This window comes from Lissotriton helveticus, chromosome 11, assembly GCF_964261635.1.
Source record: "Lissotriton helveticus chromosome 11, aLisHel1.1, whole genome shotgun sequence".
NCBI classification, from domain to species: Eukaryota; Metazoa; Chordata; class Amphibia; order Caudata; family Salamandridae; genus Lissotriton; species Lissotriton helveticus.
In genome coordinates, this window is record NC_136072.1 from 540,946,411 (window position 1) to 540,962,650 (window position 16,240).

The following is a 16,240-nucleotide window of genomic DNA, read 5'->3' on the forward strand; positions in this document are numbered from 1 at the left end:
GCTAAGGCTATATGAACTTATATGTCTTGCTTTAACAATATACAACTCCCTGCCATAGGGGTCTATATGGCTTCCTTAGGGGTGAATTACATATATCATTAAGGGAACGGGTGGCTTTGCCATTAATGGCAATGCCATAGTCAAACTAGCATTGTGAACACTACCCTTCTAGTCTGCAGTGGGAGGCTGGTAGCCTTTTTGTCTTTTGTCACACTCTGCACCATATACTAGGGACTCACAAGTAAGTTACTGCTTGCAAATTGGGGTCGTCCAATTCGAGAAATCTTTTATAATGGGTCAGTACACTGGCACTGGGGTCAGGTTAACAGGCCTCAGTGCAGAGTCGAAAAAACAGCAACTGGTGCTCAAATAGGGGCAAGAACTGGGGCGGGAACATGCAAAAAGCCCGTTTCCTGACAGTGTAGGGTTGTAGTGTGATGTTTTTGGTCCCTAGGGTACTGCAAAGGACTATGTGGTGTGAAGTAGAGTTGTATAAGGTTAGGTTGTCTTGGCTTGTAGTCCAATGCTTTGCTATAGTGTACAGAATAAGTAAGTTAGTGTGGTGTTGCAGTGTTATATCATATTTTTGTGCAGTGTACTATAGTAAATGTAAATGTACAGGAATTTATATAGCGCAAATCACCGAGCGGTTTCTAAGCGCTTGCTTAGGGAACCCGTCCTGGTATTCCCCTGTGAGATAACCCCGGCAGGGTATCCGCAAGGTGAAAGCCAGGCATCCCGCCACGAGGGGCTGGTGTGGAGATTAAGCAAGCTATTGCCCAGAGTCGCAGAGTGTGAACCCATGAATCGAGTAGGCACCGGAGCGAGAATTGTCGAGTCCATGGACATTTTAGGACTCAAGACCCCGCCGAGCCGGGAATTGAACCCTGGTCCCAGGCTGACCTCTGCTTCCAGGTCTGCCTCCTCTAACCAGTGAGCCACACTTATCCAGTCTTGTGTAGTTTGTCAGTGTCATGCTGTGCTGTAGTGCAGCTATGTGTGTTTTGTGGTATTATGTTGTAGTATGATGCAGAGATGTATTGTAATGCATTACATCGCTGTGTTGTGTTGCAAGTGCCTGGAATGACAGATTTTCATCTAAGAGGCCAAATGCTCCGTGCAATAAAACAAAGTGCTCGGTGGGTTATGTGACTTTTGTGCTAATCTCATGAAACAAGTCGAGTAATAGCGCGTTCACTTTAATTTTGTTTTCACTTCACCGCACTGTGATTAATTATTCTACAGGCACCCGAGATAACTGTTGTACCATTTACTCGACTTGTTTCATGAGATTAGCACAAAAGTCACATAACCCACCGAGCACTTTGTTTTATTGCACGGAGCATTTGGCCACATGGGTTCTAGTCACCTTAAATGATTTGCAATGTTTGTTTTATGCAGCCTGCGACCTGTTTCTTGTTACCAACGTATGTTTGTTTCAATTATCCCACAGAAATGTTTTTCCCCTGATGAAGTGCTTTTCAGCACGAAATGCATTGGGCATGTGGATGAACTATTTGTCATGAACATTTACAAAAAAGCAAATTTATGAGCTTCTATAATGTTGTGAGATAACAACGTTTCCTACAAACCGAAATTACAGCAAATAAATTTCAATGGATTAATTGAATTACTTTGGATTGCTTTGGATTACTTTTTGAAACTTTGGATTTACTTGGTTTAAACTTTTGAAGAGGACATCCTCTTACATGAGTGCGGTTGGCCAATCTGTCAACCTTGACAGCTGATACTTTGCATTTCACTAACTCCCCACAGGGCAGAGGGAGCAGACCGGCCAGCACCTAAATAGATTACATTTTTGAACCTTTGAGTATTTGACGTGTGCCACGCCACCCCACATTTAGATTTTCATCTAAAGCATCCGTTATGTATACATATTGATATCGTACTTCATGGATGAGTCATTAGAGAAAACAGTATTGTAACCTTTGTTTGAACATTTCAACTCTGTTCGGTCAGAGACTGTGGGAGAAAATGGCAGACACTAACCTCTCACTGAAAAATGTCATGGCAAATTCTTTCTTGGAGTGAAGAAAGAACAGTTACACTGCTAGTTTGCTGTAAAAATACTTCAGATCTTGGGGTCTACAACCTAGAACTAGAAAGACTGGATCATGCCAGGTATTCAAGATATCCCTGTAAAACAAATGTACATAACCTCATCGAAATGAAGATCATTTAACCACTCTGGTTAATCCAGAAATGTAACCAGAATCTTGCTTTGAGGGACTTATTGTGAAATACCCTGTTCCTGATTACAGCAAATCTGTGAATGGAAAGCTCTCATGTCAGCTATTTTTGTCCTTACAATATTATGTTGAGTGTCATCCAAAGGAGCCGTTTGTGAGACGTAAGAATGCATGGCTAGTTTCTACTCTGGATAGGGATAATTGAGAAAAATGTGCCACAAAGAAAAGGTCAATAATTACAGGTCAAAAAAGACTATCATCCCTATTCACAAAAGTAGAAATACCTGCAAACGTGCACCTTTACTCTTAGACTTTGTAGTAACTTTACTGCTTTTGGCTATTCACCGTTTTCACATGTAAAGTTACAACACAGTGGAAATGTGCATATCCTCGATCCTTGAAACTAGAGGGTGGAGGCAAATTTATAAGTGACTAGTTGCCACTGGTAAAGTTTCACACTTATTTCACCAGGGCAGAGTTCTCCCTACGGTGTAGTATTGGGGATTTTTAATCTTTAAAATAAGTTAATGAAAATATTTTAATATATTTTATATTTTTTTTAAACCTAAACGAAATTGAAAATAAATTATTAATAATAAGCTAATACAAAATTATTTATTTCAATATTTATTTAAAAAATCAACTAGAAAGTTAAATGCATATTTTTATTTAATCTGAATTAAAAATTACTAATTGTTTGTTCTTAAATGTATTTAAATTATAATAACTGTAATTCGTTTATCTATATCTATATCTATATCTATATCTATATATATATATATATATATATATATATATATATATATATATATATAGATAGATAGATAGATAGATAGATAGATAGATAGATATATATATATATATCCATACATGTTTCCCACCAGTTCCTCCAAACTCACAACTGGTGCCTCCAATTAGCGGGGGTGTGACCCATTTCATTCAACAACCAAAAAAGCAACTGGAACACTCCCGGTGCTTTCAACATAACTTTATTGGCCACGTACGCGTTTCAGCAATCAGCCTTCATCAGTGTGGCAAAAGTAAATGTTCGACATAGGCAGAACCATGAGAATGTAAGCAATTTAATGTTACAATTGACTATTTTCTATCCAATCGGGAGACAGTAGTTGAGCCAGTAGGCAGATGGTGAACAGACATCTCTGTTTGTTATTTTAAGGACTGTGTGACTTGAATGCCCAATGGAAAATTTGAGATGTCATCAGTGATGTCATCAGTGATGTCACTGAGCATGTCATGAGTGATGTAATATGTGACGTCATAAGCAGTGCATTGCATGGGCACGAGTTAAAGTTAGGTCTACTGACTATTTCTATGGTTTTGTACGAGTGAAATCTCCAACTAACTATAACGTCCCTGAAACCTATGTTTTTTTCAGTGTGAGGTCCAACTAGCCCACTCAGTACATCCAGTAAGTGCCACAGTGGAGCTTGCCTCTGATTGGCTGCCAACACTTGTAACCAGGAAGTGTTGACAGCCATCTTGTCACTTGGTATGAGGAGAAAGAAAAACGATTAAAAAAGAAGAAAAGGTGGCAGGGTAAAAGCACCTTGACCGCATAGGCCTGATCAGAGGGTCCCACAGGGCCAAAAGAGCATTTTTTTGGGGGGCTGGATTTTCACACCCAGCGTGACTCCGGCCGAAAATATTTTAAAAAATGAAGCACGGGAGCCTCATGTATGTGGCGCTCCAGAGGTGGCAGACCAAAGGGTCCATTAAGGGAATGTAGAGGAGACGAGATAAAGGGCAGCCTTGCCTAGTCCCCCTCAATATAGAGAACAAATCCATGAGGGAGCCATTGACTCCCATGCGTGCCACAGGATTAGGATATAGGAGCATGACCAAGGAGATGAGCACGGTAGGGATTCCCAGTTTGATCAGAGCTTCTTTCAAGAAGGGCCACTCCAAGGGGTCAAACGTCTTTTCGGCATCCAATAGGGTAACTACAGCAGGTGTTTGGCAGGAGATCCTGTTGACCACTGCAAAGAGATGTGGGTGACTTGTTGTTTGAAAGCTTTATAGAAAGCTCTTATAAGGCCATCAAGGCCAGGGCCATTGGACCTGTCTAAAGAGTCGATCACCTGGGTGACCTCCTCGCAAAAAATCATCTTGCTAAAAAATTGTCATTGGCCATCAGTGGGCCAGACCTATGGCGATCTCCACCAAGTATGATGGGATCTCTGGTGCATTGTCAGGCATGCAGGATGTATAAAGGAGTTCATAATAGCATTGGGACTCTTCCAGAACATCTTTGCCAACAAAAACAGAGGACTCAGAGACGGTGCGCAATTCATCGACATAGCTACCTAGGCGATTAGGGTGGATTATCCGCATAAGAGTGCGGTCGGGCGCGCCCCCTCACCATAGCACGGAGCCCTAGTGTGTTACCCTAGATATGCCATTTTCCTATCAGCCAGATAGCGAAATTCAGTCAACAATACTAAACGTCAATGGAGTTGGAGGCCGCCGCCTTAGGAGGCACTTAAGTCTATACCTTGGAGGTTTAAAAGCATTGCGGTTGCGAGTGGATATCTCATAGGATATTCAGATGCTTGGATATGCACACCCCACGGATATATGCTTTAAAGGCCTTCCAGAGGGTTGCCTATGTGTAGACATTGCCCGAGTTCATTGCGAAGTAGTGGATGATGGAATGAAGGAGTTCGCTACAGAAGACAGGATCATGTAGAGCCTAGTGATGGATACTCAAGGTGCGCTCTGACCTACATCCATAGGGGACCTGTAGGGTTAAGAGAACAGGGCTATGATCTGATAGAGTTTGCGGTAGAAGTTTTACCTTTGTAGTCCAGAGTGAAACATTAGCGGACAAGAACCAATAATTTAGCCATGTCAAAATATCATGTGGGGCAGAGTAAAAGGTATAACCAGGTGTGGATGGCTGTTGAGCACATCAGATATCCTGTAGAGCATAAGCGTCTGCAATATAAGGTGGAGTGCTTCCCATGATTGGGGATAACAACTCAGATGGGTACTAGAGTCAATGCTAGAGTATGTACCATGTTGAAATCCCCACCCAGAAGAGCAAAGTTGGCCTCTGCATGTCCCATATGGGCATAAAACTCCTGAAATAATTGTGGATACTCAGTGTTCGGGGCGTATATGTTGACTAATAGAACTCGTTTGTCAGTGAGGCTGCCTTGTAGGATTAAATAGCATCCATTCGGGTCCGAGTGACATTTATGGAGGGAATAGGGGCTGCTTTTAGGTATGAGGGGGCAGAATCCACAGGAATAAGAGCCGTGACAGGAGAAATAGCAGGGGGACCCCAAGTAGTGGCATATGATTGGGCGCCATTGGGTAGGAGACGTGTTTCCTGAAGGAAGGCTATGTCGCGACAGATATGAGAGGACTTGTTTGCCTTTACGTGGATTATTGATGCCACATATCTTTCATGTAAGGGAAGTAATGTCTATCTCCTCTCCAGGCTCTTTCTGAGATGGCATAGAGTAAACAGGTGTGAAAAGAACAGCGCCATGTCATAAGCTGGCATATAGTGTACCTGTTGTGCAAAGGGTAACAAACAAATACAAAACTGAAGAGAAAGCAGAAAGGGCCCCCACCTATCCCCCCCCCCACCCCACTATATAGGAAAACATCCAATAAAGCCCCGAAAAGGAGAAACAAAGAACTAAACAATCCCAATGAGGCTACTGCAGTGTTCTCCATGGGGGAGAGTTGACGTGTTTGCTTGGTGTGGCCCGTTCCTAGAGGAATAGCTGAAACAGAAAGGAAGAATCAACCACATATAAACAGCATTTGTATGGAAAAAGTAATAAGAAGGCAATAATGAGCAAAGCATACTGTCTAAGGTAGTCCACAGGTGTTATGCAGAAGTAGTCCCTATTTTGAGGGAGAATCCAAATACTGCAGGCCATATCAGCTCTAAGGGGACTAAGGAGCAGGAGTCGGTGATCCAGTACTTTGTAGCGTGTTCTGTCTAGAAGAGGATGACTTGAAAGCAAAGTGTTTGCAAAAGTCATTTGCCTCTGCTGGGTTGTCAAAGGAGCGAGGCTTCCCATTGACCTCAACTCATAGACAGGCAGGGTAGAGCATATCATATTTAAAGCCCAACTTGCGGAGAGAGTTCTTAACATTGCTGAATTTCCACCAGTTTCAAAACCTTCAAGGTGGGGAGTCATACCCTGGGTAAGGTCCCAGCTTTCTCTTACCTGCCGGTGCTATTTGATGCTAATATGAGTTTTAAACCCCTAGTTGAGGGTAAGACTTGTGATTTGGTCAAGACCACGGGGAGTGTAGCTAGCGTTGCTCAGAGGTTGGGCTCACGGTGACTCGACCCTCGAATTAAGTTTTTTTAGTCCAAGTGCATCTCCAAGGAGCTATATGACAGTGATGTATGGGGTTACATGACGGTCGATAAAATTGAACTCACAGAAAATACATTTTAAGGTGTATTCTGCGGGTCCACAAAGTGACCCAGCTTTTTTTTGTTCGTCAGGCACTTTGTTTTAGATACATTGGTGACCTTGTTGCTCTCAGACCCTTGCTGTGCTGGATCAAGATATAGACTGGGGAGGGATGCCAACTAAATAGACTGATTTTGTCTGATTGTCTGACCCTTGACAACATGCATCAAATCCCTTGGATTGCTTATGTGAAGGCAGCTTTTACCAGCATGGGTTGGGTGAACATATACTGCAATTATTACTCCCCGAACCCCCCGGCACTCAAAAGAGTGAGAGACTTGTTTCTCAAAAGTCCCTTATTACAACATGAACACATAGAGCTTGTGAAACCCATTGTATAGGGGCATTTATTTTTAAAAACTGTTCAGGGCATGGAGCTTTCCTTTCTTTCCTATCTAATGAAAGGGATAGATTTCTGTTGGTAAGATTCAAGGTTAACGTGCTACATCATCTTTTGGCCACATCTAGTGGTCAGTCTCTTTCAGGCACTTAGGGCCCTGTGGATGCAACAATATGTCTCCACAGGCTACCCTACATTTTGTTTTGCAAATATTTGAGCTTGCCTAGTAAGCAGTTCCTTTTCCCGTTACTAAAAGTTCTGAACTTCTCACAAGGATACCTGGCACTTATGTATCTGCAGCTCCTGATGATCAAGCATTATCTTTTTGTTGTTTCATGCTGCTTTGAGATCAAGACAATCTAGACCTGATTAACCTTGATGTGATGCATGAGATTATATAATGTATTGTTACTGTTGACACATTCGTATTTCTTTAAAAAATGTTAAGCCTACTAGTTTTTACTATTTTATAAACATATGATTTTATGTTCTTGTATGGTTGTGATTATAGCCGAATAAATATTTGTATGCTGACAATATGTATATATAGATGTATGCCATGTTACCTACTGGCGGACGCCAGTAGGTAGTTATAATTTGGACAATTGGACCATGTTTCCATAGGAAAAGGGTTTTGTAACTTGTTTATATCTTTGGCGTTGTTTGACGAATCTTCACTATAAGTGGGTGTGTGTGTGGCTTTATTGATGAGTGAGTGGTTGTGTGAGTACTTGTATGGGTCTGTGAGTGATTGTGTGGGTGTGTGAGTGGGTGCATGAGAGGTTATATAGGAGTGTGAGAGGGTGTGTGAGTAGTTCTGTGGATAATGTCATTAGTGATGTCCTCAGTGATGTCACTGACCATGTCATGAGTGATGTAATATGTGAGGTAATAAACAGTGCATTACGGGCCCGTAAGTTATAGTTAGATCAGATTTTGTATAAGTGGAATCTGAGCCTAACTATAACGTTCCTGTACCCTTCGTTTTTATAGTGAATAATAGATCTATCTATAGATCTATCAACTCTCCATATTCACTTGAGCAACAAAAAATGGCCAGAGACACTGCACGGCTTGAAATCTGAAGAGACAACCATTACAAGAAGGACTGAGAGTATAGGGATCCTTTGTTTGTTTATTTACATATATTTTTAAATCACCTACTGGCAGTTGCCATTAGGTAGGAGGACCCAAAACAACTTTTCCTCATGTAATTTCCCATAGGAATTTTGAACGTGACTATAGCCCGAACTGCTGAATGGAATGACACCAAATTTGGCAGAAAGCGTGCTCTCTTAATTTGGTTTTAATCTGTTCAGTAGTTTTTAAGTAAAACAAATATATATTTATATATAGAGACGCAAAGGGTCTGCAGATCCGACAGTTCTCATGGTGAGATCTGATTGGCTGCCAACACTTCTACTAGAAAGTAGTGGTAGACATCTTGGGACTCAGGACTTGGCCCGACTCACAAAAAAAACAGGAAAAAAAAGCAATAGGGCAGGGTAGGAATACTCTGACCCCCTAGTACTGGTTGCGGGGGCCCAGGTAACCGTGTCTGGGCAAAAATGTTTAGATTTAAAATTTTCTCAGATTTTCCAGAGGATCTGTGCCAAATCAAAAAAAAATAAACAAGTACAGTCTCCTGTGCTTGTTTTCTTTAATTCCCTGGGCGGGTAAGGTCCCGTGTTTTTTATTTACACAGTTTTATATAGCGCGAACTTGACCCGAATCGAGTATCAAAGCGCTTTACATAGCACCAGTTGTATTACTTGAGGGCACATTCATTTTTGTATATGCATATAGGTCAGGGGCGTACGTGGCCCACTTCCCAAGGATGAGCCAACTCTGATGTCCCCATTTCCCGGGGCCCAGTTTATAAAATATTGAGAGGGCAGCACATAGGCCCCTTACCGTTTTCAGCCTTCGACCCCATCTTCTGGGGTACAGATATAGGTAAGAAGGGTGAGGGGGCACGCAGACCCCCTCCCCGGGCTGATTCAAGCCCTAGGGAGCCCATTCCCCATGGCCCGGCCCTGTTACTAATGGGGAGTAACTATACCTTGTGCCCTAAGGCAACTATAACTCGCAAGGTCACCATGCACCTCACATTTTACTTCACTCGTGACATCTTCTCTGACATTATTGATAATATCAGTGCAACTTTTGCTGTCAAATTGTTGATGAGATAACAGTTCATGGCGGGGTTGAGTTATAATTACCTTCGGCACAAGTTATAGTTACTTGAGATAACTCTAGCTATAACTGCTGAATTTCTATGGTTTTGAGTGTGGAAAATCTGAACCTAACTGTAACCTCCCTATAACCTTTGGATTTTAATTAATATATATACCAAATCTACCTTTACCTAAAGCTCTCCCATTTAGTAATAACTATTACCTGTTTTCCAGCCACTCACTCCCATCCCTCCCACCGGTAGTACAAAATTATAGTTGTATGTGTAGGGCAAATATCTCGTAGTAAAGATAAGAGAGGTGGAGGCAGATGTCTTCAGACAAAGGTTTTGGGACAAGCATTTTGCAGTATGTTGCAGTTTGTGAATAAGTTCCTGATTGACTCTGTTAATCACATGTATGAAATGTACTTTTTCTTCCAGTTAACACTCCTGCAGGAACTAGCCATTGTACATTGTATGTATACTACCATCACTCAAAGGGAGGTGACAATGAGCAACATGTTGGTGACTGCTGACACTCTGGATAGCATCTTGACGGACTCGGTAAGCAACAGGTTCTCACTGACAGATGGTGATCTTTCATTCAGTCTTGGAAAACCTCAGAACCTTCAGGACAAAACAGAATTACTTCTGATCATTCAGTCAGAACTTTGCTATTCCAGATAGTTCCATCATGGTCTGCAGCCAGTATGGAAACTAGCAGTGTTGCGATTGAATGGTTAACAGGGTTATACAGATGGCTCTCTCAAAGTATCTGAAAAAATTTGCACAGGATGATTAACTTGTCGCCACAATGGATGTGAGTAGAGAGCCTGGCAGAAGTAGTGCATGGGAGACGCAAAGGGGCACAAAAAAAAACAAGATATTACTGACATGAAAAAGTCTAATCAGTTACCCAAAGGAAATAGAAGGGATTTTATTGGATTGGGGATATCATGGGAGCTACAAGAAATAAAGCAGCTCTTATAACGAGAACACTGTCTTAGTTTTACAGTGGGTGGGAATGTAGAAATCAATAGAACTATATATCAGAATATTACATATAGAATATCATTTGACAGAGGCAAGATGGCGGCTGCCAGCTCAGTCGTGTGAGCTGGTAGCTCCTGTCCTCCTACACCCGTGAGGAAGATGTGCTGTGGATATTGAGAGGACGAGAGGGTGAAAGTGTGTCTGAGCACTTACCGAGGTGTGCGAAGCTCAGTCCTGGTACTATTGGCATGTTCAGGTTTTCTGCGACAGCTATTTTTCATTATCTCAGCAAAATCCGATTTGGATACATTGTATCCGCAAGGGGCCGGGCATAGACGCCGAGCCGAGAAGCAGCAACTGTTGCAGGCAAAACTACTGGAGAGTCGAGAACAGGATATCGCAGAACACCGATAATGCCGCCTAAAGGAGCTAGAGGGAAAGCCCAGACCCTGGCTGATGGTGCTACCGCTGCTGCTACAGTGGCCGCCATTGGAACTGTCTCCGGAACGGTAGGAAAAACCGCGGAGCCGCTGAGCCGTAAGAAAGCCTCTAATCTCAATGGTAAAACAAATAAGGGCGAGAGCTGTGCCCGTGGTAACTCTACGGGCATGGTCAGTCCCGCAAAATGCACTATCCCGCAAATCTTCTCACGAGGCAAAGGTGGGAAGAGTGGGAAAACGGGGATCCAGGGTATTCCGAATCCCCAAACAGACAAGCTCCTAGGAACATTGGGTGGTGAAGCTGTTGTTGGTCCCCCCGGTCATCATGAAGGAGAGTTCAGGTGCTCAGCAGATTTCTCTGTATGACGCTGTTGCCGTGGACAATTTAATATCTGGCAGCAATATGGATCTGGCTGACGGTGCTGGTAAAAAGGATGGACGCATTCCTGCAGGAGTGAACAACAGTGGGGTGAAACCCTGGAACTGGGTTGCCAAGATACTGAACCAGTTGTACCACAGAAGCTTTGTAATGATAATAACATTGTGGTTAGAAGCGAAAATTGAGGGTAATAATGGGACAGAGTCACTCAGCCTAGATTCACTAACGAAGGAGGCGGAGCTGGTGGATCTTGTGGATAAGTTCTTGTCATTATCAGATCATTCGGATATATCCAGTGAGGAGATGATGAGAAATGGGAAAACGCCTATGGCTCAACATTGGGATGAACTGAGTGAGCATAGTACTACACCTCCTGAGGATACGGGAAGGGATTCATCGGAGGGAAGCCCCCAGACAATGTGGAAGAAAAGGGCTTTGACAGAGGAGTCTTGCTACTTTGCCAATTCCTCTTTACCGTTGCAAAAGTCAATGGTTAGAACCCCGGATAAATCTGACCCCTCTGTGGTGCGGAGAACACTAGAGCCATCAGAAGAGGTATCCTTGAGTCTTATATATCGAACAGTAATGACTCACAGGGAGGAAATGCGATTAGAAAGCCAAAGGACACAGAATGTCTGTCGTAAATTACAAAATTCAGTACGGCGCATCGCCAAGACTTGCTCAGAGTTTACTGCAAGAATTACCGAGGCAGAAGCCTGTATTTCGTATTTGGAGGATAAACTAGCTTCACAAAAGACGATGAATGAGACTTTACGTGCAGTGAAGTATGATATGCTATGGAAACGTATTGATTTGGAGAACAGAGCTCGGCGGAACAATCTGCGAGTCTTTCAAATTCCTGAGGGGGTTGAAGGACAGGACCCTCGTAAATTTATTATTGAATTGTTTACTGAGGTTTTTCCAGAATGAACTCAATGGGACTGGCAGACAGAGGATTCAGAGGGCTCACCGTTTTCCCTTTTCTTTCCGGGCCCGGCCAGGTCAGTCGGCAGAAGTGGCTAAACCAAGGGCCATACTGATTTAATTTAACAACTTTTTGGCACGAGAAGCAGTTTCCGATCTGGCCCGCCCCGATAGGAAAAGAGTTGGCAAGGGGGTTGAATTTTTTGATAGGCCAGATTACGGCCATCAGACGGTAGAGAAACGCTGGTAATTACCTCAGCTTATTCTACCATTTCAAACTTAGGGGGCCCAAGCTTTCTTACTACAACCAGCCAAACTTAAAATCATCCATAAAGGGAATACTAGGTTTTTCACCTCTGAAATTTTGGCGAAAGAGTTTCTGCAAACCCTCAAAGAAGGATAAGGAGGGATTAGGTTTATAGAATTATTATCAAATTTGCAGCTTCCTTTTGTGCTCTTATGCTTAATTATTTGCATAACTCTTGTTTATGAAGTTGTATACCCCCCAGCTGCTGCAACAGGTTATGTCATGGGGGAAGAGAATGAGTATGCGTACTGTCTGTGGCCTATTGATCTGTAGGTTAATGGTTTTTTTGTTAGGTTCAATTGTTGGGGACTTCACGGGTGTGGGAGGGACTTTTGGGTGTAGGGAGCATGTCACCGCTAGGACTAACAGTCCTAAAGCCTCGAGGTAGTGGGGCTGTGGGGTTTGCTGTTGGGGTGGTGTTGGGGGGGAGGGTGGTGGAGAGGGTAAGGAGGAGGGTAGGGGGTAAAAGTAAAAGAAAAAGGAAGATTCATAGCAGCAAAGAAAAGTACAGAGGGTTAAAAAGATTTGCATATAGGCCTGTAGGTATGGCAACCTTGAATTTATGGCAAATTTAGGCCTTCGAATATGCACACTGAATGTGTGCGGGTTAAATAATTATAATAAAAGGCAGAGGGCCCGATTCACAGAACTAACTTAAGACAAAATTCTAAACTTACTACTTTTGGTATTCACAGAAGTTAGGATTTTGTCTTAAGTTTGTCTTAAGACAGACTTAAGACAGACTTAAGTTAGGATTTTGTCTTAAGTCTGTCTTAAGTCAGTCTTAAGTCTGTCTTAAGACAAACTTAAGACAAAATCCTAACTTCTGTGAATACCAAAAGTAGTAAGTTTAGGATTTTGTCTTAAGTTAGTTCTGTGAATCAGGCCCAGAGGGTCTCCAGAGAGCTTCGGGTGATTCAGCCCAATGTGGTGTATCTGCAAGAGACGCATATTCCATGGGCAAAACGTAAGGTTTTAGCAGAACTAGGCTACACAGTATTAGTAACCTCAATGCAGTCAAGCATGATAAGAGGGGTGGCGATTTTAGCAAGACCTTTTATTCAAGCTACTGGTCATATTTTGGCAGATATGTTTGGACATTGGGCCATTGTGGAATGTAGGACAGGGGGGGTTATATTTACCCTCTGTACAATATACGGCTCTAACCTTGATGAAGCCCCAATATTGGAATATTTGAATGGGGAGCTTGCTACATGGCCCATTCTGTTATTCTTGTGTGGGGATCTTAATATAAATTTGACCTCTGAAGCTTTTCAAAATTGGGGGCGAAACTATAAAGGTAGGAAACCCCGGGTCATCAAGGCTCTATTTCAATTACTAACTGATCATGGGCTATTGGATGTGTGGAACAGCTGGCATAGGCAAGACCCAGGATATACATTTTATTCACAGCCCCACAACAGGCTTGTACATCTTGATTATTGTTTTGTACCTACATCAGTGTTTACTGGGCTGAAAATCTGTGTATACCCAAGGGTGACCTTGGACCATGCACTTATGGTAGTTGAAATCCCGGCACTTGCTGGGTGTGTAGCCCCGAGAACATTTACATTTGACAGGAAGCAGTTGATGGATGAAAAATGTATTGAACACATGAAGGTGTGGATAAAGGAATTTTTGCAAATTAATAGACACTCCGCGTCCTGAGGGACTGTATGGGATACATCCAAAGCTGGATTTAGAGGGGAAACACAGAGCCTTGGGTATTTAAAATGTAAATTAGTGAAACAGGCATTGCAGTTTTTTTATGATGAGCTTAAGATTGTCGAAGAGGAATTAGTTAACGGGTTAGCTGCAGGATATAACACCACACCACTTCAGAATAATCTAGCGAGATGTAAGGCCACAATTAATCTAGAATGGAGCAAGGAGAGCGCCATAAAATATCAAACATATAGACAAGAGTGTCATGAGTATGGCGAGGCCACGGGCCGATGTTTAGCCTAGAAATTGCAAATATAAGAGGACGAAGAAAGAACGGCTGGGGTTATTGTGTCTGATCCCTAGGAAATTCTTATAGTGTTTCATGATTTTTATACAGAATTATATACAGAGAACGATACTGGGGGCCTTTCTCTGACAGATATGGGACTTCCAGCCACTTTATGGGCCAATTGGCTCAAACGGATGTTGAACCTATTAGGATGGGGGAATTAGAGCAGGCCATAAATTCTCTTGCAGTAGGGAAAGCTGCGGGACCAGACAGACCCCTCTTGGACGTATTTAACATCTTTTTTCAGGAGATAGAAAATTATATGCTTAAAGTTTATCAAACTTCACAAAAAGGGGAGATTCCACGAACCTGGTCCGAGGCCAATATTTGTGTGTTGAAGAAAAAGTGGAAACCATCTGAATTACCGGGGTCTTATCGTCCAATCTCTCTTCTTAATGCAGATGGTAAAATCTATGCAAAAATCTTGGCCACACGGTTGGCAAAAATTTTACCATCAATAGTATTGTTAAAAAAACACATCTTTATACCTCGGAGAGGGACCGTAGACCATGTGCGTAGAGTTATTACTCTCCAAGATATCGCACAGGTAGAATCTCGAGAACTTGGCCTGATTTTACTCAATGCCGAAAAGGCACTCGACCGGGTTTTGTGGCATTTCCTCTGATGGGGACTGCAACACATGGGTTTCGGGCAGGGCTATATACGTGCTTTAAACGCCCTTTATCATCTCCCCTCAGTGAAAATGTGCTCAATGGGATATCACTCAGAGACCATCGCAATTTCTAGAGGCACACGACAAGGCTGTCCTTGTTCACCACTTTTATCTGCGCTGTATATTAACCCTTTTATTCTTATGCTAGAACAAAGTAGAAAGATTTTGCCTTGTAAAGTACAACAAGAACAGCATTCTGTAATGGCTTATGCCAATGATATAGCGATTGTTACTTGTAATCCCTGTCTCGCTATACCTGAAATAGAATCCCTGGCGCAGACTTTTGGGGCAGTTTCTGGGTATAAACTTAATACTGCTAAAACCCAAATTTTATGTACAAGTCAAGCAATGGATGGGGATGCTAGGTGTGTTAAGGAAGCTATCTATCTGGGTATTAAGATCCGTACCTCTGTTAAAGAGATCGTTGAGGTTAATTGGGGCGATATTATTTGGGGAGTAAAACGCTCACTTGAAAGGTAGGAGAACCTCCATCTGTCATTAGTGGCAGAGCTAACGTTCTGAAAATGAATGTCTTACCGCGAGTTATGTATTTTTTTAGGGCTGTGCCCCTGGAGGTATCCTATAAACAAATTCAATATTTACATATTTACAATCTCTCTGTACTAAGTTTATGTGGGCCCCTTGGAAACCTCGTAGGGCTGCTCGATATATGACTCCTTCTTGAGAAAGAGAAGGATGGTCTACCCCTGACTTTGCTTTGTATTTCTATTCCTGTATTTTGGTTAATGCACGTATTTTACGTACTGGAGAAGAGATTAGTAATCTGGCCAAAGCCCCCTCAATTTATCAGATGATTCTAGGGTCAAAGGTAAAGCATTGCCTATTCAAAAGAGTGGACAGCAGTTATTTTAAAAGAACGCACTTCAAGGTATTAAATGCTGTGTTTAAAGTCTGGAAGACTGTACGGAAAAGCTTTGAGATTCCAGTACTTTCCATGTATACCCCCACTAATGCCACAGGAGTGCTGCCCCCGATCTTCTGGGACCAGGTGGCCTTAGGCTTGAGAAGGAAGGGGATTACCTGACATGGCGACTTATATCATGATGATGGGAGATTACACTTATTTGCGGAGTTGGCGGATAAATTCCATCTACCCACAACTCAATGTTTTAAATACTTACAAGTAAGGGACTTTCTGGGAAAACACCCTATTTGCATTATGAAGTTTAAAATTGTAGAATCTATTAGACAGCAGGGAAACATCGAGCTAATTTATAAAACACTGTTAGAGGGCAGAACGGATGATCTAGAAAAATATAATATGAGATGGAGAACTTGGTTGGGGAACCCTGAAATCTCA

At 42.4% G+C, this 16,240-nt stretch overlaps 1 protein-coding gene across 2 annotated transcripts in view; it reads left to right on the forward strand.

Moving 5' to 3' along the window:
* LOC144790650 (uncharacterized) overlaps positions 1-16,240 on the forward strand; it is a 161,267-nt gene that overhangs the window by 132,982 nt on the left and 12,045 nt on the right. For both annotated transcript variants that reach the window (XM_078665379.1, XM_078665378.1), the window contains exon 5: positions 9,631-9,753. In XM_078665379.1, coding sequence (XP_078521505.1) covers positions 9,631-9,753 — 123 coding nt within the window. The remainder of the gene's footprint in view (positions 1-9,630; positions 9,754-16,240) is intronic.